Raw genomic sequence first — 24487 nt, 5'->3', positions numbered from 1 at the left:
ACTCAGGATTCAGTTTCTCCACAGGACAGGAGCAGACCGACTCTGTGTCTGCTCCAGTCCCAGGGACCAGGCAGGGCCACTGTGGGCTTAACTAAGAGACATTGTCATAAAAATAAAAGTAAAAAAATAGTAAATATATATTACTTTTATTATTTCTTTCATATTATTGTTGCTTATGAACTTTGTACTTATTAAAATCATTATGTAGATTATAAACAAAATATATATAATATTGTTTCACTATATTTTAGTTAGTAATGTTCATGCTACCTTCATCATTGGATAAGTTTCTTCATACCATTTTATTACCATTAAAATATTTATAATTTTTGGCATTTGCTTATCAGAATGTATATTATATGAGTCTAAAGACTGTTCCATGATTTTCAAAATCCATATAAGTATATATCACATCCTTTTAAGCATCAACATAAAACAATTTGTTAAAAAGAATAACCAAAGAATTCTTTTATATATAGGACACTTAATACCTGATAATTCAATCATAGTACATTCTTATTGGTTATCTTATTTATTTACATTTCAAATGTTGTCTTCCTTCTACGTTTCTGCTTTGAAAACTCCCTATCCTCTTTCCCTCCCTCTGCTTCTATGAGGGCTCTACCCTATACATCCATCCATTCCTTCCTCACTAGCCTAGCATTCCCCTATGCTGGGACATTGAGGTTCCACTGGACCAAGGACCTCCCTTGCTAGTGATGCCTTTAAGGCATTCCTCTGGTATATATGCAGCTGGAACCATAGGTCCCTCCATATGTACTCCTTGGTTGGTAGTTCAGTCCCTGGGAGCTCTGGGGAAGATCAGGTTTGATGATAGTGTTATTTTAAAACAGTCATTAGAAAAGCCTGCATGCTATGAAAAGCAGTGGATTCTTCTCTTAATTCTTCTTCTCATTAACTCTTTTGTGGATATATATTTTCCTGGTAATGGTGATAAACATACCTTTGGAAAGTTTATTATTTACACATTTTGTTACTTTATAATCCCATTAGGAATGAATCACAAGAAGAAAACAAACAACAATAACAACAACACAAAAACATTAGGACATATTAGTGATAAAACTAAGTCACATTAGAAAAATGACATGAAGAATAGGAAAGTGAGATGTGCTGACTTCAAAAGGGGCATGTTTCCAGAATATATTTAATAACATGATGCTAGTATGATTTAACTATATACAACATAGCAAAGAAGAGCCAGAAGGCTCTCTTCGGGCTGGTGACACTTCAATAGCCACAACTTACAATGGTGTTAATTGACTGATATCTTTAAATTCATAAGCTTACTATGAAAAGTTAAAACTTTTAGAGAGGTGTTAGAATTATGCCAAGTACACTGCAAGTGTCTTTAAACTTTTTCCTAATTATAATGAATACCACTGTAAATTTTAGACCTAACATGAATCCAAAGGTATTTGACATGACACTCAAAATGGCTCCTTAACTCTTAAACTCTGAATCTCCTTCCAATAATTTGAATATGATAAAGAGCATCAATCCCTTATTCTAAATGCCTATCTAAATCCTCTTGTATATTCAACACACTAGTAACATTTTTTTCTAAATGATTATTGAGCTTAAGAATTTAAAGAATACTGATCTGCTGAGTATTGATGCAGCAGATACTGTTGATAAAATTACCCATAGCCTGAGGTCAGTATTTCTATCTTGGTCAAGCTTCAAGAATGGCATATATAGCTTGATCATGCCAGCCCTTTTGGCCCTGGTAATAATTTTATTCCTGACCATTGTGTGGAAGCTTGCCTTTAACAACATCATCATGTTGACAGGCAAAGTACATGGCTTGAAACTGAAAATGGACACCCAGACAGAGTTATTAAATTAAAAGGCTGGCAAGCCATGGATGGGTATGATTATGCACAGAGCCTTACCAACCTAAGACAGAAGTGTATTACTTTGATGATACATATTCCACGACAGATAAGGAAGGGATTATTGACAGAATGACCTAAGACAGGTTCATTTTTGTTTATGAAATAAAAAAAGGGGAGAGGCACAGAGCTTTTGGGGTTGCTTGGCAAGAAACTGACATGGGCCAAGGATAAGAAAAAGGGCTGCTTAGCAGGAATATGACATTGATGAAGGACAAAGAAGTGAGCTTCAAGCAGGATTCTAACATTACGCTAGAACAAAGAAGTAATTTCAGTCAGGAATCTAAATATTAGGCTAGAACAAAGAAGTAATTTCAGGCAGGAATCTATATCTTAGGCTAGGACAAGGAAGTAGGCTTCAAATATGGAAATGACTTTGGGCTAGGACAGGGAATTAGGCTCATATATTTTGGTCATTCTGTTAAGCCCTTAGAAACAGTGATTACAAGAATGTCTATGGAATTTTGTTAATTGCTTTGCTTGTTCTTTAATTATCTGGGTTTATTGCCTTGCTTGTTCCTTGACTATTTGCATCTATTGTATTGCTAGTTCCTCAACCTAGAACAGACCTTAATACTTGCATGTAATTAAAATGCAAAAAAGAGGAGGGGGGATGGGATAGGATGTTTCTAGGAAGGGGAAATGGGGAAAGGGAATGACATCAGAAATGTAAATAAATAAAATATCCAATAAAAAATGAAGAGAGAAACAAACAAAAACAATAAAAGAGAATGGAATATTCTCCCTTATAGGACAATAATTCACTTGTTGTTCACAAATGCCTAAGAAAACTAAATCATGTAAACACACTGCAGAGGGATTTAAACCCAATTTTCTTTCTCCATGTTTGTTTTTCTTTTTTCATATCTCAGGGACCTGACAACTGTACAAAGTGTTCTCATTTTAAGGATGGCCCAAACTGTGTGGAAAAATGTCCAGACGGCCTACAGGGAGCGAACAGTTTCATTTTTAAGTATGCCGATCAAGATCGGGAATGCCACCCTTGCCATCCAAACTGCACCCAGGGGTAAGCATCCTCCCTGGTCCAGGACTAACGCATGTACATGTTTCCAGTTGAAAGGATTAATATGCTTCATTATTCATTATCCACAATGCTGTCTACTTACACTGAAATTGTTTCTGGAAATGATATGTATCATTATATTTTAGATGTTGATTTTAACAGAAATTCTTTCTACGTGAACCTCTTCTTATAATTTACCCACAATTACCACCCTATTACCACCTTCATGAAGCTAGTGTGTTTTGGATGCAGTCTAGAAATCACTCACTTTTAATAAAAGATTCAACATATTAGAAGATGCAATAAACTACTTAAGTCATAGAGATTTTATATTATATGTAAAAAGTGATTTCTATTTCTTTACTACTAAAACCTAAAATAAGACTATCTCTTTAACAATTACCACTTTAGATTAGTTTTTCAATGAAACCTGATACCAGGCAACCATGAAAGAGAAGGAAGTAATGATAGTCTCATATGTGTGTTTACAACATAACTAATATTGTTGTTAGTCATGTGAGTCAATTCATTGTACTTTATCCTATATTATAGTGTTCTTTCATGGTCATAAAACAATTCAGAGAAATACATACATATTTTCCATTCAAGAGGATGTGTTGTACAGCATAACCTATGTTATTGAAAATAATTGGGTAAACACAAATTAATTAAATTGTTTTTGTTCAGTGGTATGGTCACTTTTGAAGACATTGAAGAATAAAGAAAACTGTACACTAGTGGAAATAATGTCACCTCAAACAAATCCTAATTTATTTCATTTAACAAAGCATCTTATCTCAGTAAGAGTTCTATCATTGTATCCTCTAAAAGATAAATATTGGTAGAATTGAGAACAGCTTAAAACACTCTATCCTCACCTCATAAAATTTCACCTCTATTGTCAGTGCATACAACCAGTGTATGCACAGAAACACATATATGTATGTAATTGTATACTTTATATCTGGAAAGAAAGTAGAGGTTATGTAAAGAGATCATCCTATCAGATTAAGGCCTCACTGTTAGAAGATATTGAAAAGTGAAATAAGCAATATCATTTTCTGCCAAGACAACATCAATTTTTGGATGCTGTTAGAATTTCCCACAGGTCATGAAATCAGCTAAGCCACTCTGTGAATTAGCAGATCCTCAGAAGGTAAAACAAGATTCTGCAATAAAAGTCGAATGCAGCCCAGAAGAGCAGACTGCCAACTTTAGTTTCTGCATAAGCACACAGGCTGAAGGCACTGAGACAGGCACCTACACACTTTGCTTCAAGGAAAACAGAAGTAATAAACGGTTCCCCTTGTGAGTTTTTGTACACTTGAGTTGAGAGTATTTTTTGAAAAAAAAAAAAAAAACACAACTAGTGCTGCTCGAGCAGAGAAGTCAGCAAGAGAAAGAGAAATCTTTGCCTGCGAAAATCATCCACAAGAGGGTTTTATTGTTTTGGAACTAAAATTAAACCAGTAAATTATTCAATATAATGTCGATGTCAACAGCTGTTGCCATTCAAAATGAGACCTTTTGCTGTTTTTGCAAATCTAATTACAACGAAGCCATCAGGGAAATGAGAGGGAGAGCACAGAATCTAGTCTGGATGTGTGGCTGGACTCTTTTCTTCGTCAGCCTTTTACATCATGATTGTATAATAAAGGAAATCTATATAGTAGAGGGCGGTAGAAGCTCTGGCCAATGGAAAGGATTCAAATTGCCACAGCAACAAAACTGAGACCTCATGCAAAAGGGAAGCTGAGGTTTAATGGGGGAACAAATCTCACCAGGTCACTTTAGAACTCTGAATAAATAGAAATATGCCTTCAAAAGCTCCTGGCCACAGAATAACAGTGAGACAGAATGGGCTGCAGTGTCTCCAATGGATGACTTTGTCCTAAGGTCTTATCATTACTTTCATTGAGCTTACCCTTTATCATAAGCTGCATAGTCACATCCACTGATTCCATAAATGTCTTGTGATTCCAGCTCATGAGGAGAATTCAGGAATTCTTACGTTGTGTGAACTAGATCACAAAATATACACTATGCTTGCCATCTTATATTGAAGCAATGAGATGACCTCAAGAGTTCATCCTTTCTTTTCAAATTGATTGTGAATATATAAAACTATGACACAGAGAAAAATCACAGGACATTGGAATGATTGGATGAATGAGCTTATTCCTCAGTGCATCTCTTAACTGAGTATATCAGTAAGTGTGAGCTCACCAGAACAGATTTCCCCTTGCATGCCCACATTTTTCGGGTCATTCAATAATCTGAGATAATGGAATAGTTAATGAAAATAGTCTTTGCAATGACCTTTTAAAGAAATAAAGTTCTTCCTTTGAATACAGTTTAATGATTGTCCTGAAAATAAAATTATCTAATGCTTTAAATATATTTTTACTACTCCAAAAGTGAATTAAATAAATTGACTCTAAAATTTCTTCAATTACTTTTTTAAAAGATTAACCATTTAGTCCTGATTAGAAACTCTCACTAGTAAATTTAAAGGACAGGAAAGAAAGTAAGAAAGTAAGAAAGTAAGAAAGTAAGAAAGGAAGAAAGGAAGAAATTAAGAAATTAAGAAAGAAAGAAAGAAAGAAAGAAAGAAAGAAAGAAAGAAAGAAAGAAAGGAAGGAAGGAAGGAAGGAAGAAAGGAAGAAAGGAAGAAAGAAAAACATTGTCCCCTCTTTCCATGAATAAAGGCCACATTTTAGCAACATGTTATTCTTTCATTTGTTTGGTCTCTCTTGAGGGATACATGTTAATCAACTTGTTTTCTTTCAGTTATTGTTGAAAATATCATCAACAAAAGCAACTAGGAATAGAAAAAATGTTATTCTTTCATTCCTAGGTCACAGTCTATCACTGAGGGAGGTAAGAACAGAAATTCAAGACAAATTAGAAACAAATAAAAGGAGGAAACTGCTTGCAGATTGGTTCAAAGCTCAGTGTTCAATTAGCCTTCTTATACAACACAGGACTATCTGTCTAGGATTTGTGACACTCAGGATAAGATGTATCCCTTTGTATAAAAACAAATCAAGATAAAACCATTTTGGAATACCCACAGACCAATGTTATCTAGGGAATCTCCCTAGTCAAGATTCTCTCGGTGTAATGTTGACTTTAGAGCTAAGTAAAAGAACTGTTTTATATCAAGACAGTTATATTCAGAAATAGACTCACTTTTATGTTATTCAATTTATATACTAAATAAGAACTTTTTATGATGTACAGAAATGATTAAGAATTTGAAAAAAATTAAAAGACATTTAAAATAAAGATTGGACATGTTGGTACATATTTTAATTCACAGTGCCTGAAAAAACAGAACCAGGCAAATTTTTGTTTGAAGCTAACCTGATCAAAGTACTATGTAAATATGCAAGTCAGTGCTGCACAGTAAGACCTTGTCTCAAAAACAGAACAGGACAACAAAACAAAGGGAAAAAAGAATAAATTTCAAACATAATAATAAGATTTATATTTATGATGGGTAATATGATGTAAGTTTTAAAAGTAACTTATAAACTAAATATATATGTCATAATGCACAATGAGTACCAACATTGTTTGGTATTTTTTGTACTTCAAAATTTAATGTTTCCTTTAGTTTATGATCTTGCTGGATCAATATGTGCTTTATGTTCTGATCAACTGCTTATATATAGTAAGTATGAAGACTTAAATTACAATGCAATATTTAAATGCATGGTGATTTATATTTTTAAAAAGTGACCCCACATTGATCAACACATATCTTTCTTGGTCTTCCTTTCTTTCTTTAACTCTTAGTTTATAAACAAAATTGAACCTTAGAAATTCTCTGTAGTAACCTCAATGATTTTGCTCAACCCTCTCTGTCCCTCATCATTTCTGTCTGCTTATATGCATAGTCCCATCTACGATGTATTTTTCAACTCACAGAAAACTAAAACATAAGGACTTTTATGTAGAAACAATTATTTTTAAAGTTCTAATTTTACTACATCTCTCTAGATTTTTTTTTTCTGGTGGCCAACCTCTATTTTTTTTTAAAGTTTTTCTTTTATTTAGTTACAGGGACAATACATAATTTAATTTAATTTTAGATTTAGTGTGTGTGCGTTTGTGTGCATGTGTGCGTGTGTGTGTGTATGTGTGTGTGTGTGTGTGTGTGTGTGTGAGAGAGAGAGAGAGAGAGAGAGAGAGAGAGAGAGAGAGAGAGATTATCTGCCCTCAGAGCTGATGTTCCACCCTATTGCAGGACATTTGGATTGTTCCATAGGTGCTGGAATGCAACCTCTAGTCCTCATGGGTACACAGCATGTGTCCTTACCTGTTGATGTTTCTCCCCAGTCGAGTTTCATTCTGTTATTCTTTCCGATGCTTTAGATACACAGGACCATCTTAAAATATATTCCTCTAGAGGTCCTTGACTTTCCTTTCTGAAATTTGATTTTCTCATGTCATGTAGCATTTAGCCATCTTTCCACTTTTACAATGTCAACTCTTCCCAGTGTTCCTTTTCAAAGGATTTGCTCCCTACGACCAGGGCTCAAAACCTTTTTTCCACCTTTTGGGGAACACTTCTGACATCCTGTGAAATAAATACAGTAAATTTTAGATTCAAAGAAAAAAATAAAGTGTCAGTCCATCGTTCTACGTTGAACATGTGAGGAAACATGTCCCTCCTTTGAATTTTTTCTTGCTTGTGCAACTCTCCTCAATATTAAACTCTCCTCATACTTTGACCATTAGATCTTTTTCAATTAGGAATACTATACCATCTATTAACTCCTTTCCTCCCATTCCCAGTGCACTAGTGGCATTTATTGAGACTCTGACTATGCCTGAGGTAGTAAATGTTCCATCCATTTGATTTATTATTCCTGACATTGACTAGCTATTCTCCATGTCAAAAGAGCCTACCTGGCTCCCATTTAACTAGTGTCCATGTGAAAAAGAAATTTCAGATACAAATCTAGCAATATAACAGTTTCTGTTTGCTAGCGTGTCTTTTGTTTTTCAGGGTATCCTTTCACATTTTCATCTTTTATATTTTCACACAAGTATACACTATGCATTAAACACATCTGTCTTTATTTTTCTACCCTCTTCTTCTCAATCCTCATCCTGCTGGTCTTTTCTCTTCCCCTAGACAGTTACAATTCTTCTGTGTCATATGTGTGTGTGAGATTTTGTATAGTTAGTTAATGTTCAGTAAACACAGATGAGAGAAAAATGAAAGTATTTGTTTTTCTGAGGCTGGCTAAATTGTTTCATAAGTTAACCTCCAGTTGCACAGATTTTCCTGAAAGTTATACAATTTTGTTCCCCATGGTTGAAAAAGGGTATCATTATGTATATTTGCCATGGTTTTTGTTTTCAGTCATCCATCTGAAGTGAAAACCTAGAGACTGACAAAGCATCTTCCAAACTATATAATGGCTCTGCCTTCTCTTCTAAGTTAAGTCCTGCCAAATCTTTCTGTCCCCTAATATCCTTCCATTGTCTTTTTCCTCTCCCTGTGCCTGCCATAACACTCTGTTCAGATTTGTTGTTCGAGAGGATGTCTTTTTTCCAAGCAATGCTTCTGCTTCTCCTATTCTGGACTGCCTAGCACTCACTGTTATACCAGCCATAACGCTCAGTATCTCAATCTACAGATTTCTGGCTCTTTCCAAATGGTGACCATGACCAACTAAAATGCCATTCTGCTGCCCAACTTCCATGTTATATTTACAGAACTATACTGTCCATGTGTATTCATGCATCTGTTATCTTCAAAGTGTGAGCTCAATAAAAAGAAGGGTAAAAGCATCTAATTCATCTCATTTCTCCCTGCAGCTCCTTAAAGGGCACAAGCATGTTAGTATGCTCATCACACAGGCTTATTGAATGAATGAAGATATTTCATTATTCACATTCTCTCTTCAAAGAGAACCTGAACCTCATTCACTGTTGAAAGATTTTTTTTCTGTCTTTCAAGGGTCGTTATAAAGATTACACACAAAATACAGCTTTTCAGACTCTCTTGGACATGAGTAGATTGTTAATTTTGCAAAATGGCAGTATTGTCATAAAAATAGCATTTTGAAGGTGATAACCCAGGAACACATAAAAAAATAGTTGTTTAGAACAAAATAAAAGAAAAGCATATGAGCCAAGTTTATGTTTTTTTACATTATTTTCCAATTTCAATGGTTTTTCTTAGATCTAATGGGTGGCACTGGGCCGTTGATGTGTGCCTCTACTGCTTCTCTTTACTTTATGGACCTTTGTCACCATTTTTGCAGGTTAAGATTTCATTGTCCTGCTTAAAGATGCCCCTCCCCCCAAAAAATACAGCAAATGGCAAACTGATTTTCTACCTAGTAGAATATCTATTAGAGAATGCATGATGAATGAGAGAGGTGGTAACTTGTGGTTATCAAATGAATTCTGTTAGCTCACTAACATCTGGAGTCAGTTATAGAAGCTGCATTGGACACATCTGTGGGTGCCTACAGCTCCTTTTTCATATTTTAAACCTGAGTGTTGGTAAAACATATATACTTTATATTACCAAACAAATTAGGCAGCTCTATAAATCATATTCCAAGAAGCTGTTTATCTTTGAAGGAGAAGAAGAGAAATAAAAATTTCAACTTATATAATTTGGAAAATACAAGAAATATTTCCATAATGACTCAAAATGAAATTCTAAGAACTGTATTTTAGAATAAAATGACCAAATCTTCGTCTTGGCAGACTCTTCAGCTACCTCTGTATGTGTATTCATTTATTACACAGTATTTGCTTTTGAGTTCAGTATTATAACAGTTTTTTAAACGTTTCTGTTTACAGATCATATTTCTGCTACTTAACAGTAGTCAAGACACATTGCAGTAAGGCCAAATCAATTCTTTTGATTTTAAATAAATCCTTGTTTAATAATAAAAAATGATTTAGAGATATTCATAACCAAAGATTGAAATAATCTGATTATAAAAATTATCCATGGAAATTGCATTAAAATATATTAACAGTTTCTGCCAAGATTCTCTTTAATGAGCGTCACGCATAAGGCTATTCTTTTATAATCCATTGTTCATTGCCTTTTTATTGATTTTTTTTTGGATTTTACATAAACCCAACAGTGTTTTAAGAGAAATGTTGTACATGAAAATAGCCATAGTCATTAAACTATCAAATCATTAACATAGTTATGCATAGAAATGAAAGATGTAAATCAGTTGAAGGTTTCAGAAATGACCAACACATATACAAGCTATCCACCGGAGAAGGTAAGCTTTCCTTTACTATCTCCAAATTTTCTGGCATTGGATTTGAGTGGTAATTTCAATTCACTTCTGTGTTTCTGCAGGAAGTAATTTTCTCTCAGTTTCTAAAAGTATGCTATTCCAGAAACTGCCTAACAATACAAACAAGAATGTGGCACATACAGTATTTGTCTTGCTATCCCACTGATTCTTTTCCTTTTCCTTAATGACTGATTTCTCTTTCCTTGTATTTCTTTTGAATTCGCATCTCTGCAGGTGCATAGGCTCAAGTATTGAAGACTGCATCGGCCTGATGGATAGGTACTTGGTGTGCTTGCTTCCCATGTTCTTCCTCCAAGGCTCCATGCGTGAGCACTGGTGCATGTGTGTGCATGCCACTGTGGATGGAGAATGATGTTTTCTGTTCTGCAATTGCTTGCAGGTGTAACGGTCCTACTAGCCATGACTGCATTTACTACCCATGGACGGGCCATTCCACTTTACCACAACACGCTAGGTAACATCAACCATGGTTCCATTTTATCACTCAAATTCTTTCTTAGTTACCACGGATGAAATTAGTAACCAGTTGGGCTAAAGTTTTAGTTAACTAAATGAGAGCTTTTAATTCACTTCTTGATTTTTACTTTCATTCATCATAATTCCAGAGATCTACTTAGTAGTATCACTGATTTTAAATTTCATATGTTTGAAAAAGTTAGAACATTAAAAATCATTAAAGATATTAAAATCATTCTAGAACTCTAATAGAATATTATTAAGTTTATAAATAATTTTAAAAATCAAAACTCTTCAAGAATTTTGAAAGTATTGATTGATGTTTATATTTGCCATGTAATTTGAATTTAATTCCTAATTTTGTATCATTTTTTAACAGACTAGTATATTGTCAGATAAAAAAAATCCTAGAATCATTGCAATATGAAAATATTCTGTACAGGTTAATGCATGGATTGGAATTATAAGAACATAATATATGATCCATGTTTACACAAAATTGTGGACACAAATATTTACAGTAGCTTTAATCATAATCAACAAAAACTGGAAGCAGTTAGGCTAATGAGTTGTCATATAACCATGCACTGCAATATGCTTGAGTAACGAAAAGGAAGAGATTGATTCTACACACACCATAGATGGATCCTGAATTTACTATGCTGAATGAAAGAAGCCAGACAGCTAAAAACACATACTTCTTGATTTTCTTTTTATATCAAGCTCTGAAATAAATGAAACTACAGGGACAGAAAGTTATCCAGGGTTGCCCAAAGATAGAGTTTTGGGGATTAAGTTCACTACTGAATGGTAAGAAGGAATTTGACAGTTAATAGAACAATCTATACCGTGATTGTGGTATTGTTTGTGTAAATAAAAATGCTGAGCACATACCGTAAGCTATATATTTTATTATAAATTATAAATTTTGTGTTATTGTTTATACATAAAGAAATATGACTTTTAAAATATTGTATGGAACATTTTAACTAGGAAAGTAGTAACTTTTCTATGTAATGTTACATTAAAAATATCATTAGCTCTATTAACAAAAACTTAATTGGATCTTTTTGCAAGACAGTAGTTCTAAAGTTAAGGCAAATGTGAATTTTAAATGAAGTAGTGTTTTTATTATAATTTTGTGTTGTCATATGACAATGAAGCATTTTGGAAGCATAACCAATAGATTAAAAAAAATCACAAGAGCAATACATTCCAGCAGCTGCCTTTATCAATGGTGGCCATTATGCTGAGTTCTAACATCTAAGACTGTGTGACTAGTGTTCCCACCTTACCTTATCAATCATAATATAGTATTGTTCTATGTATCTGGCTACTGTCACTAAATATTATGTGTATGAGATTCATCTATGTCACCAAATCCATTCATAGCTTTTCCATTTATATGTCTTTAATTGTGTTTAAGTTTTGAAGTGGACAAATAAGTGCTGTGTCATCTTCAAAAATTGTTTGTCAATAAGTAAATAATCATGACAAGTTCTAAGATAAATTGTGTGGTTAGAGTGGATTCATTTATACAACAGTGGCACATTGATACTTGGGCTTGAATAAACCAGGTAACACAGTTGTATAGAGCTACCTTAAAACTGCAGGAAAATTTAAGAAATGGAGCAAAAGAGAAAGAGATAAGGAAGTGGGACGGAGAGAAATCCGATGTTCTGAGTAGTCTTCCAAGATTCATCTTGGATTCCTGCCATGCTCATGAAATTATCTTCTTCTTTCAGACATTGATTGGGTCACTGAATTATGATTTTGAAGAATGATTTTGCATTTATTTTGATGATTTTACTTATAATTATTCTAATACTTTAGTGAGAAAGAATTTCACATGATGGTTAATGTATGTTCCCTTTAAAATCAGATTTTCAGGTTTCAAATCAAACTCCAAGTATTTGTAGATGTATGATTTTAAGGTCCTTCAATTATCAGAGCCTCACTCTTTCACGTGCAAAGACATCATTTATGTAGTTCCCAAACAGCTCTGAGGATGGAGTGTTTGCTTAGTAACAGTATCCATTTGTTGTTTCTATATTTTTCTATAAAACAACATTATTTTTCAGTGTAACAAGAATTCTGCCACCTCAGGATTGTGAAATCAGCCTTCTCAGGGGACGGAGAGAAGACTCTCAAGGTCACTCAGAGAGCACTGATGCTTAATGATGCCTTCCTGATAGCTTTTGTGAAAGAATGGGGTCTTTTCTGTCACTTTGCCTTGAGAATCAGGAAGAGGGTGGTACAGATGACATTTGTTCATAGGGTTGATCTGTAGAGTGACAGATCACTTGAAGTTAAAATTTCAGTCTTATGCAGTGCTTGGATTCCCAGAAGATAGTTCATAATTTTGGATTAATACGAATAATTAACAGTGTCAACAGTAAATATCTATTGCTAAAAATAGTGAATGGACACTAAGAGAAGAGTGATTTGTTATTTCTAAGAAAAGTCACCTGCAGTGTGCTGCCCAGGGAAAGAGCAAAGTTTCTTTAATGTGAAAACATGGATTCAAGTATGGGTTCTTCTATCATATTTTATCCATAAAATTATATGATATTGTAAAATGAGTTTGAGGTTTTAAAGAGACAACATATAGATAATAGATAACATGTGGTCTGAATGGTCATTGGCTTCAGTTGTAACTGTTACTGAAATATTGCCCATCATCTCAGAAAATTTTTATTATATGGTACTCTGTTTTATATATATATATATATATTAGTGAATACAGAGTCAATATACTGAAATTTCTCAGATTTTAATCATTTATATTTTACATCAAAATACTACTCAGTGCTATGTTTTTAATAAGTTGTTTGTAACTGATACCTAATGATTTCTTATGTAAAACTGTAGATGTCTTTACTTAATGTCTGGTTTCTTCTTAAATTTAAAATGAGACTGTGTTTTTTAATTATGTTGACTTGTCAGAATTGTTACTAATGTGATAATTTAGGATGCCCATAAAATTTATATTTAACTCTTTGGAATGCTTTGATTTTTATTGTATTAAAACATAGAGTAATCAGAGTACCCTCAGGCCTCACATTTCAAGTCTGTGTTGAACATGCATTTGGAAAGTAGGAGAGCTATCAATAAGATTTGATGACTTTTTTCCACCTTTTAAATTCTATGATAATTTTATAAATTTCTCTCTTGAGTAAAGCAAATATTTCATAATGGGAAGACTAGAAATAGAACAATGAGAAATTATTGTTTTAGGCTTCATAATCCACCTGTTTAACCAGGAGGTTATCCAAATACTTAATATTCTTTGAGACACAAAAAATTACATTGCACATGTTAATATGGCTGTATTAATGTGTTTAGATTTACTACACTCCACTGCCCCACTATGACATACTCTGTTCTCAGAAGCAGCAGATTCAAATAAAAGCAGGTGAAAAGTTACCAGTCTTAATCAACTTTCATTTTTGAAGTGGTGCTATTTTCTCCCAAACCTGTGATTTGTGAGTTGGCTTTCCATACTTCATTTACCTTACAGACCATTGCTGGAATATTCCAGGAAGTTTAGTGGGGTAGGATAGAAAGAGATGAAGAGTTATTGTATTATAGAATATCATAATTATAAAGTAAATAAAATCAGTAATCTTTGATTCTCTAGATCTCTCATTTTCAAATCTAATTAATACCTTAAGATGACACCTGCTTTGACCAAAACGTTTTCAGTTTCCTACCTTCTTAATTTTGATTTCCTCCCAAGAACACCATGGGCAATTATGTTTGTCAAGACTTTTTATTTTTTTATCATTTGACATTTGACTTAGCTAGCACACAGGCTACTTTGAATAGATTTGTTCCTGATGTAAAAACGTTACATTTTAGTCTATTTTTGGATTCTTTGTCAAATACAGGAAAACCTTAAAGATCCAAGTCTCATATGCCACAGGGATATGGATTTGATAATCACAAAAGAATAGACTACATTGGTGAGGCATTTTTGCAAGCTAGTAAACAAAGTGAAATGTAAACTTCCTAAAATTTCATTATACTTTGTAGATACAAATATTAATATTTATACATAAGAGATCATCTCTTTCTGCACTGTAACTGGATTGGCTCTTTGTTCTAATTCACTTTTCTTATATATACTTCACAATATATAGTACAATAATTGAACTTAGTTTCTCCAAGTCTCTAATAGGTAGCTATTTGAAACATTTCCGATTTTCATGACCATAGACATACTTTTACTATATAGAAAGTGCCCTTTGGCCCAAGAGGTCACATGACAGTCTATTCTCTGTCGGAATGACCTGTGTCTGATAAATGACAGAGATAGTGTGATAGACTTGGCACATCTCACAAATGGCACGCTGGTTTTCTTTGTTTTTCTCCCAAGGAAGCAAATTCAGAATTTATGTCCAGATCACACAGTGCAAATCACCCATAGATGATCACCTTAGATGAGTATCAGTTATGATCCCTCTATACTATAAATAAAAGTGCACAGCTTTTTTATTACAATTTTAGCTGCATTCCATAGCATTATGTATATTAAGCTTTATTTTGAAATAAATAAATCCTAGATATGAAGGAGAGTATATGAAGTTCTTCCTCAGCAGGGAAGTTGTGCACACTTCCCAGAACCTGTAAAATGTCAATATGATCTGAGAAGTGGCAGAGATTCACAAAGCCTCTCTGTTCGCTTGTCAATGATTGCTCATATAGCTGGAGAAGCTATTTTAAACAAAAGAATTTAAACATCTTTATGATGTTCAAGTGTTTTGATATTGATATCAAAATGTTCATACTACAGTACCAAAGCACTCCAGATATTAGCACATGGCTGCATTTAAGATTAGCAAGCATAAGAATGTAACCGAACTAATCCACATTAATGACTGAAAGTCAATGGAGGTTCTTTAGACCTTTGGCTTTGTGACTAAAGTAGAATGACTAAAGCCATCATGAATTTGATAAAATGTTAAGTATACAGTAAGGATCAAAATATGAAATGAGTAGAGGGAAGCACTCAAAATACTCAGCTTTCCCTCAGCCTACAGTATTTTTCTATGGTAAACAAATCTCACACCCATTTATTTCTGACTCACACAGATACCAGAACTGCTTCTTATCTTACAAATATCTTCAGTGTCAGCTGTTACTGATACTCTGATATTAAATGCAGAGAACAAAAGCAAAATGGTGGAAAATGTTCCAGAAGTCTTGAATCTTAAAGACAACCAGGTTCATTTCCATGGTCCAGTCCAAGGTCTACTAGAGACCTGTTGTTTAAATTATTATGTATATATTCATAATAAATTATTATGCATATATTCAGATATTATGTATATATTCAGATCTGAATAGAAAAAAGGCAAGATTATTGTGTAGCAGCAAATATACTAAGTAAATTTTGCTAGTGTGAATGGCATTAGTGAATAAACACCTTTGCTGGTTATAATGAAATTTCTAGGCTTATTTTAAAATTTGAAATACCAAAGAACAGGATTATGTATTCATTGATGGTTGGATGATTAAGACTTCGTGGTTAGACAGACTAAAGGCGTACTTAGCTAACTGTAAGACTTCTGTTCCCAGGTATACTCCCACCAGCTCAGAAGCTTAATGTACAATTCTGTAAGAAAAATGGCAGGCATATCCTAGTTGGTTCTGATACTTCAGGGGTTACCATGCTTAGAGTCTCCTTCCACACCCTCTTACCTTCCTGTAGAGCAGAGTTCTTTGAGGCTTTAAGAATTATAAGCCTATCATTTCAAGATAAAATGCTTAAGTTATTTCTGAGATATATTTCCCCAGATACAAATTAATTATTATTGGACAATATATTTTCAAGGTTACAAAAATACAGCGATAGCTAATGCTAGTTATCCAAAGTACCACAGTAAAGATTGTGTTCAGCTTTGTTGCATAGCATTCAAGTTCATACGCCCTTGTATTAGTTGTTCATGGCCTAAGATTTGAATGCCCATGTGTGCTTAGGTGAAGTCCCCACCCATTATCTCCCTGTCTGAAAGAATGTGAAAATGACTTTTCGTCTGTAAGTTCCTTTCACATCAACACACATGTTAGTGTTGGTTGCACAACTGGCAGAAGGCATACTGTGACAGAGTCCACAATACTGGACCTCATACTCCCTCTGCCTGTGTCTTGTCCCCAAATTATAAATTAAACTTTATTCCCTCTAGCAACCTTGTGATACTTCCTAGACCTGAAATTGCTTCTGTCCTTGTATACTCTATAGGTTAAGTGAAAGTCTCCGTGTAGGCTGCAGATGCTGATTATTCCTTCAGTTGTGACTAAAGAGCTCTGCAGGGCATAAGTTTCTAAGCTTTCCATTAGTTTATCAAAGTCATAAGTCTTCCTTATGATTGTTGATGACCTACATTGCCAATTGCCATGTGTGCTCAGTGAGTACTTCCAAAGTAATTAAAATAGAGAGAGGAGCTTTGCTGTCCCCAATGTACCCTAGTTGTAAAAAAATTCTTTGAAAAAGAAGTGGTAAAAATGTGTTAATAATTTAGGCACATTAAATGTTAATTTTGGGTGGATCGAGTTAATTAAAAAATTTGAATAGTTTCAATTGTGATGTATTGAATTATACTGCTCTAAACCAATAATCATGAAGCCATGATATAATACTTACTCTTAATGATTTTACCCACAAAAAAATGGTGGAGGAACACTATTTCACAGAAGAGTGTTTATTTCATCAGTTGTAGTAGGCTAAAGATGGGATGAGTCAAAAAGATCCAAGAGAAAACATCTGGTTTCCTGCACTCATTACACATATCTATATACTTTCCTGAGAGCCAAACTTTTACAAACATTTATAAGACTATCATATGATAGCTTGAACTTACATTATAAGCCAAAGTTTATCTGCTTTTAAAATAGAAAACTACTCAGATTTGGAATTACAGTCTATATGTTCATAAAGTTAAGCTTTATTCCCAATATTGATAATGAAGTATTATTCTATTTTGGTATTCCCTATACTCCCAATAATTAAATAAAACTATCCTTTATATGTAGCTGAGAGTTTCTATCTTCATGACTGCTTCATGATAATAAATGAATCAGAGTTATTTACCTATAAAACTTAGACATGTATTGTATTAAACCCTAAGAAGATACATTTTCTCATATTTTCTATTTAACTAAAGGAATCTAATTAACTGGAACCCCTTCTGTGATGCTGTTACATAAAATGATGTGTAGATATTAGAGCAAATTGCTCTCTTCATGCTTTTTTTCCATATTACCTCAGCACATTCCCTAACTAATCATTCTTTTATAAACATACAATTATTCTTGCATATTATGTATGTAAGCAGGCACTAATTAACAGGGAACAGTTTGATTTACCAGTGAAATTCCCTCACAGTGATTTTGTTCTCAGTTATCATTCACTCTTACCCAAAAAGTGCTTTGATTTCATGGTAACTCAGTACTAAAGAATGAGAGATTAGGGAAGAGAGATCCAGAGATTCTCAATGCTTGCAGTCATTGAGATTTTTTTATGACAACATATTCTGCCACTCAGAATAATGAATTCCATATGCTTGAGTCATTAACAAAATAATTATAGACACTTTCCACAGAGGAAAAATAAAGCAACAAGGTGCTTTAACCATACAAAGTTTACTTGTTTGGTAAATAAGTATTTTTATTTTATAGAACAAATCAAATTTTTCAAATTTACGTCTTTATTGACCTTATTGATACAAAATGCTAGAGCTGAAATTCCAGGTCCAAATCCAAAAGTAAATATCTACATTGTTCTAGACCCCAGAGGGAAAGGGGACCAATAAGAGAGGAAAAAATAAAAGCATATTTTCTTCCTGAGTCATACTACTTTCTTTTTTTCTTTCAAAAGTTTCTTGGAATTTCATGCAGACTGTGCTTTCATATCCTAAAATTGTTCACAAAACATTTCTTGGGTGTAATGAAAACTCATTAGTTTTCTGATTATGTATGTAATAATACTTATTGCTACTACTACTAGCATTATATAAATTAAAAAACAGGATAAGAAAACCAATTGGCAAACTTTCCCCTGGCTAGTAAGTTGTAGAATACAGATTAGAGTTCAGATGTCTGACTCAAAGTATCTATTTCTTACTCTCTACCAAGTTGTTTCTCATGTAAAACAATGTTATGAAGACAGTAGCTATGTATTTTATAGCCTTATTAAATTCATTCATTGTCTTTAAATCTCAATACTACCTTAAAAATATCTATAAGATTTTGGAGCTCATTAGAGGCTGTGAATTATGAGCTATGTTAAAACCAGTAACATCAACATTAAGTCTTAAACATTCCTGTCATTTAAAAAGTGAAACAAAGCATATAGTATAGCAGAGGGGATGAGAAAAAATGGAATAACTGAAAAACAAGGCATTCAAGAAAGAAGTTCTGGAAGCAGAATAAAAATATATTTAAGGGTGGAGAGAGAGAGACAAAGTTTAATGTCTTGAAAGCAGAGGTTTGATTTTTATTTGAGAGATTTGAGATTTTCAGAAATTAAAAATAGTTGTTCTTTAAAGTAATAAAGCTAAAATTAAAATATATTTTGAAGATTAGACACAAATGGAGATCATCGTGTTTTGAGATATTTACTTTCACTTTAACTCAAAGAAATTCACAGGCAAGATGTAAAAGATGCAACAAAACTAATGACAAACTTGACAAAGAAAAAAACGGAAAAAATCATGACCTCATCATCTTCAATGGACTGGTAGCTTAATTGAACACTTTAGAACAGAATGAAGAAATAGTTACATAAATTCAAAAAAGGAAAACTCCATTGAACTTATCCGGAAAGACATACCATTCTAAAGCACAATTGTATTGATCTGTGCATTTGGAAATTTGGGTTGATGTATGTTTGAGGATGGTCAGATAAACACATAGAGAAGGAGAAAGGAGTCCTTAGTATGTGATAGATAATATTTGACGATGTGAGTGAGAGCAGACTTTGAAATGTGAGGAATGGGGACAGGATTGACACATAAGGGAGAATATAGAGAAGGCACTAGACTGAAAGTGAAGCTCGTGAAACCAGCATTGTAAACAGCAGCCCCATACTTGCCTGTGGTTCACGTGGGCTGTTCCTATTCCATTAGGTCAGTCCTCTTGGCTATGAGTTCATAATCCAACTATGCCACATCGACTTCCTTCCTCCTCCTCCTCCTCCTCCTCCTCCTCCTCCTCCTCCTCCTCCTCCTCCTCCTCCTTCTCCTCCTCCTCCTCCTCCTTCTCCTCTTCCTCCTCCTCCTCCTCTTCCTCCTCCTCCTCCTCTTCCTCCTCCTCCTCATTTTCCTTCTCTACCTGTGAGCCCCAACCAGGTAACAACCAGGTAACTGAGAACATATCTACCTCTATCTACTGTTCAATCACAGGTTTTAGCCTTTTATTGACCAGTTAACTTGGGTAACAAGGTTTGGACAACAGAAGACGGTACATGTGAGAATTCACTCATCTTGGAACAACCTAGTCTTGGGGTACAGGATTTAGCATTTGAATAAATAGCAGCATCAGACCAATCGCCAACAACTAGCAATATAATTAATGTTATCAGTCTAGGCAGGTAGACACATGGCAAATGAGTAAGCAGAGGGCCTGCAAGCCTGGGATGGACTGATGGAGAGAAGTGAGGAGATTCAAGAAGAATTTACAACATAAATCTCATTGCCGGATTTAGTAGTCAGTTAGATTTAAAGAGTTAAGGGGGAAAGTGTAAGTAGTTAATTCTGGTTTTCTGCCTTGCAAAATGAATAGATGGAGTAGCACTAACTAAGATGCAACACAGTTGGGAGTGTTAACAAGGCTTCCTGAGCTTGGCATGAATATGTTGAATCTGCAGTTACTCTGATACTTTAAGAGATGTTAAGTGGAAAATACAATAAAATGATACAGTATTTTTAAACATATAGTCATGGAACGAAAGTGAATGAGTAATATAAAAATAAAAACAACCAATTGTTTATATCTTAAGAGAAATTTGGATGTGAAGAAAAAGAGAAAAGTGACCACAGAAAGACCATTATTAGGGAAAAAAAAGACATCTGTGAACATGTGAAATTCAAGCATACTTTGGAAGACCTTAAGCAAAAGTTTTGCAGTATAAAACAGAATAAACATTGTGCATCGTGAACATCTATAAAAAGCTACAGAAATTAAGAGGCTAAGAAAACATGAAAATATTAGCTTTGGAGATGAAAAGATGCACACACTATTTTTCTTCAGAAGAAAATGGAGGTGAGAAAATTGCAGACAGGCCCACAGATTTTTGTAGACAAAGTCTTAGGATTTTCTGTTTAATGCTTTATATTCTGACTGATGTCATAGCTGCAAACATCTCACCAAAAAGAGGAGGGTTATTTTTTTTGAGAGCATGTAAACATGTACGTGAAAGGAATGAGGGATTAACATGAAAGTTAAATTCAAGTAGAAACCGTGATTATTTTTGTATTTAAACCACTCTGACATTAGTTTACAAATTATCCATAATTTGAAATGTTTCCCTACATGCATCTAGCTTGAAGGTCATTTATTTTATTTTCTCAAGAAAATAATGGCTTGCACTATCATTGAACTCATTAAATTTGAAGGCTCTTAAATATATAATGAGGATCCAGCAGCACCTTGCATGTGTTCAGAGAAATTAGCCGATTTCAATACCTGTCACATTACTTGTGAGATTCTCATATATAACAATTATTATAAATTGCACCATCCACGTGAACACGAGCAATTTCATGATCGTGGAAGTGCAAAATATTAGAAAATTGGTAAATTGCACAGGATTTTTCTTATTTTTTTTCTCTTTACCTATAAGGAATTAAAATGGAAATTCCCTCATGAATAATATTTACTCAGATTTTGATTGCACCGACATAATTAAATATATATTCTAACAATAGTGCTTTTCTTTAAAAGAATGTTTCTATATGATTCTCTTTTAAAATTAAAGCAAAGAAAGGTGGACTTCATCTTTGTGATAATTAAAGGCCCCCAACATATGTTTATCCTTGTGTTTCAAAACAGTAATTCTTTTCTTTGGTGTAATTTGAAAAGGTTAGGAAAAGGACAAGAGTTATGCACACTCAGTATGTTAAATAGATATGCTAGTATATATCAAGTATATAAAACTTTGCACACGTTAACTATACACTAAAATGCATGTACAAAAGTAAGTCTCAGCAGTTTACAGATTTTGGAGCACACTTTGCATATTTGGCTTCTTAATGTACTCACATAATTAATTATACACTATTTTTTATCTTCCAGATCGATAATTCTCAACCCTTATATTGTAAGACAACATTTTTCAGTATCACTGAACCACCAATCACTGCTAAAGTATACGTGGTCTTTTTTAAATTCTCTTCAAAATGATAAATAAGTAATATGCACACACATACATGCACATACATATATGCACATGCACCGGTTAATTCATAAGGTATATCTATCTATATAAGATGTATGGAATCATTATGTCTTAATGCTCAGTTTATTGATCATTAGTGAAAATATTAAATTGAAAACACATTAGAATTACAGAAGTTACACTGGCTTCAAACAATCTCATTGTAAATTATGTACTCTCCTAGTAAGCCATTTTTTTAACTCTCATCAAAAACAATAGCTGTAGAATTTCCAAAAGTTATTAAGACTATATTATTTAGAAATTCATTTTAAAACAATGATAACTTTATTTATGGAGTTAAAACTTTTAAAGGGAAACACTGGTGAAAACAAGAGCTTTAATCCACTCTCGTTTTAAATCAGTGTGTTGATCTACCATTTGGTTTTGTGTTTCCTAGATGGATACGTACACATACAGAGTCATTACTATCTCTATTACAATAGTTGACAAGACGACTTGCTCCCATAGCAATGTGAAATAATAGACAAAACAAAAATTACCTATGGAGCAATTGCAAAATCTGATCTTTTAAAAAATAATAAAACATTATGTCTAGATTTCTTGAGCCCCCCTCTCTCTCTCTCGCTCTCTCTCTCTCTTTCTCCCATTCCCTCCCTCCTTCCCTCCTTCTTTCTCATTTCTTTCATTTTCCCCGTCTAGATCTCTCCTTTTCTCTTTTTAAATTATTATACTCTCACTGTGATAGCATTACTTGATAATAAAACAAAATTGCATAACATTTTGAAGATTAGCCCATGGCATACCATCTGAAATTTATAGTTGTGCTCTTTGGATTTGCTTGTTTGGGCTTATTGTCAAATATCTAACTATGAAAACACTTAGTAATATTAAAATGTACTCACAGAAGCTTGTTAATGTTCTAACTGGTGACTCTAGTACAAAGAGTGGCATTAGAGTCCATCCACTTCTGCCCCTCACTCTCATTTTGATTTTCTTTAAAAGACCAAAATTCTACATCGTCTCAAAAGGCACACTAAGTACAGAGGCGCCACTAGCCCAGATAATGTGCCAGATGGAAGCATTAAAGTCATACAATCTTTTTTAAAAATCATAAGGCAGAGAAAAAAGCATGAAGATATGTATCACTTATGAAATGTAAAAAAATGCTGACTTTACTTCATATTACATTGAGATAATTTCCTTAATGACCATTTCCTAAACAAAGATTTTAAACATTCTCTTCTGGATGCCCACAAGCAATCCATACATTTACAGAGAGCTGAATGTTAATGGTACACATAATTTCAATAATACAAAAATAATAGAAAAAGAACAGATTGAAAAATTAATATTCTAGCTCCGAAGAGGATGTTTCATGGAGATGCCGAGGTTCTTTCATAGTAATGATTTCTTTTGCATGTAAATGAAATGGTTTCAGGCAAAGGGGGAAGTTGTCTTGATATTATATTATTGCAACGCTGTTTGAATTAGTTTAGGCCTGACTTTATGTTTTTTTCCTTTTACATTTTCTGGAGGCTGTGAATCTGCATTCAGAGAATCTAGGGAATAACAGTATCTTCTAAGCATTCATTTTTTGAAAAAAAAAAAAGGTTTTCCTCTTATTTCCTCTTAATTAGGAATGTGCTCTAATTAAGGGGTGGATGTTTATATATGTTTAAAGGGAGGTTAAATTACCCAATGGTGGTGTTAAATGCTTTAAGATATGTTTTGTGAAGCCAGTCATAATAAACCTCCCCTAAAATTATAAAGTGTAATCTATTGTACAGTGAAAATGCTATTTCAAGTGAGGTACAATGACCAAAAGCATTTGTGAAACAGAGTTTGTTTGTCTGTGCTCCAAGTCTCTGTGGGAGATTTGTAAATAGAATAGACAGAAACATCCACACCCTCTCATTTCCCACTTGAGTTACTTCCAGTCTACTATGGGCCCACAAAGTAGAAATAATTGGATGCTCGGATTTTGCCAAGTTAAATACTTTACAAACAGCTCTGCTTTCTTCATATTCTCTATCTTGAAAGCCAAGTTTACATTATCTTAAGTTACTCATGGTAGGAAAATATTTTTCTAATTTTAAAAAATATTATCACCAGTTGAATTAGATAGTAACCTTCAAGACTCTACATTTCAGAACTGCACAATCTTTGCTGAATTCTGCTTAGTGTTAGGTTTACATAAGTGTAAGGATTTCTTACCCTTTCATGTGCTTGATATATATGTGTGTGTGTGCGCGTGTGTGTGTGTAAATGTTTGTAATGTGTGTGCTTATAACCACAGTTATTCATATATAGTTGTAATCTAGGTTATGGAATAAAAATAATAGAAACTCTATCAATGTTTATTTGACATTTAGGTATGTTT

At 33.6% G+C, this 24487-nt stretch overlaps 1 protein-coding gene across 2 annotated transcripts in view; it reads left to right on the top strand.

The window, feature by feature from the left end:
* The window catches only part of Erbb4 (erb-b2 receptor tyrosine kinase 4), a 983956-nt gene that overhangs the window by 738164 nt on the left and 221305 nt on the right, over positions 1 to 24487 (top strand). For both annotated transcript variants that reach the window (XM_028765623.1, XM_028765622.1), the window contains exons 15-16: positions 2789 to 2943; positions 10633 to 10707. In XM_028765623.1, the coding sequence (XP_028621456.1) occupies positions 2789 to 2943; positions 10633 to 10707 (230 nt within the window). The remainder of the gene's footprint in view (positions 1 to 2788; positions 2944 to 10632; positions 10708 to 24487) is intronic.

The sequence above is a fragment of the Grammomys surdaster genome, unplaced genomic scaffold, assembly GCF_004785775.1.
Source record: "Grammomys surdaster isolate TR1022 unplaced genomic scaffold, NIH_TR_1.0 165, whole genome shotgun sequence".
Taxonomy (NCBI): Eukaryota; Metazoa; Chordata; class Mammalia; order Rodentia; family Muridae; genus Grammomys; species Grammomys surdaster.
The sequence above is the reverse complement of the archived record's forward strand: the minus strand, read 5'-3'. Positions and strand labels throughout refer to the sequence as shown.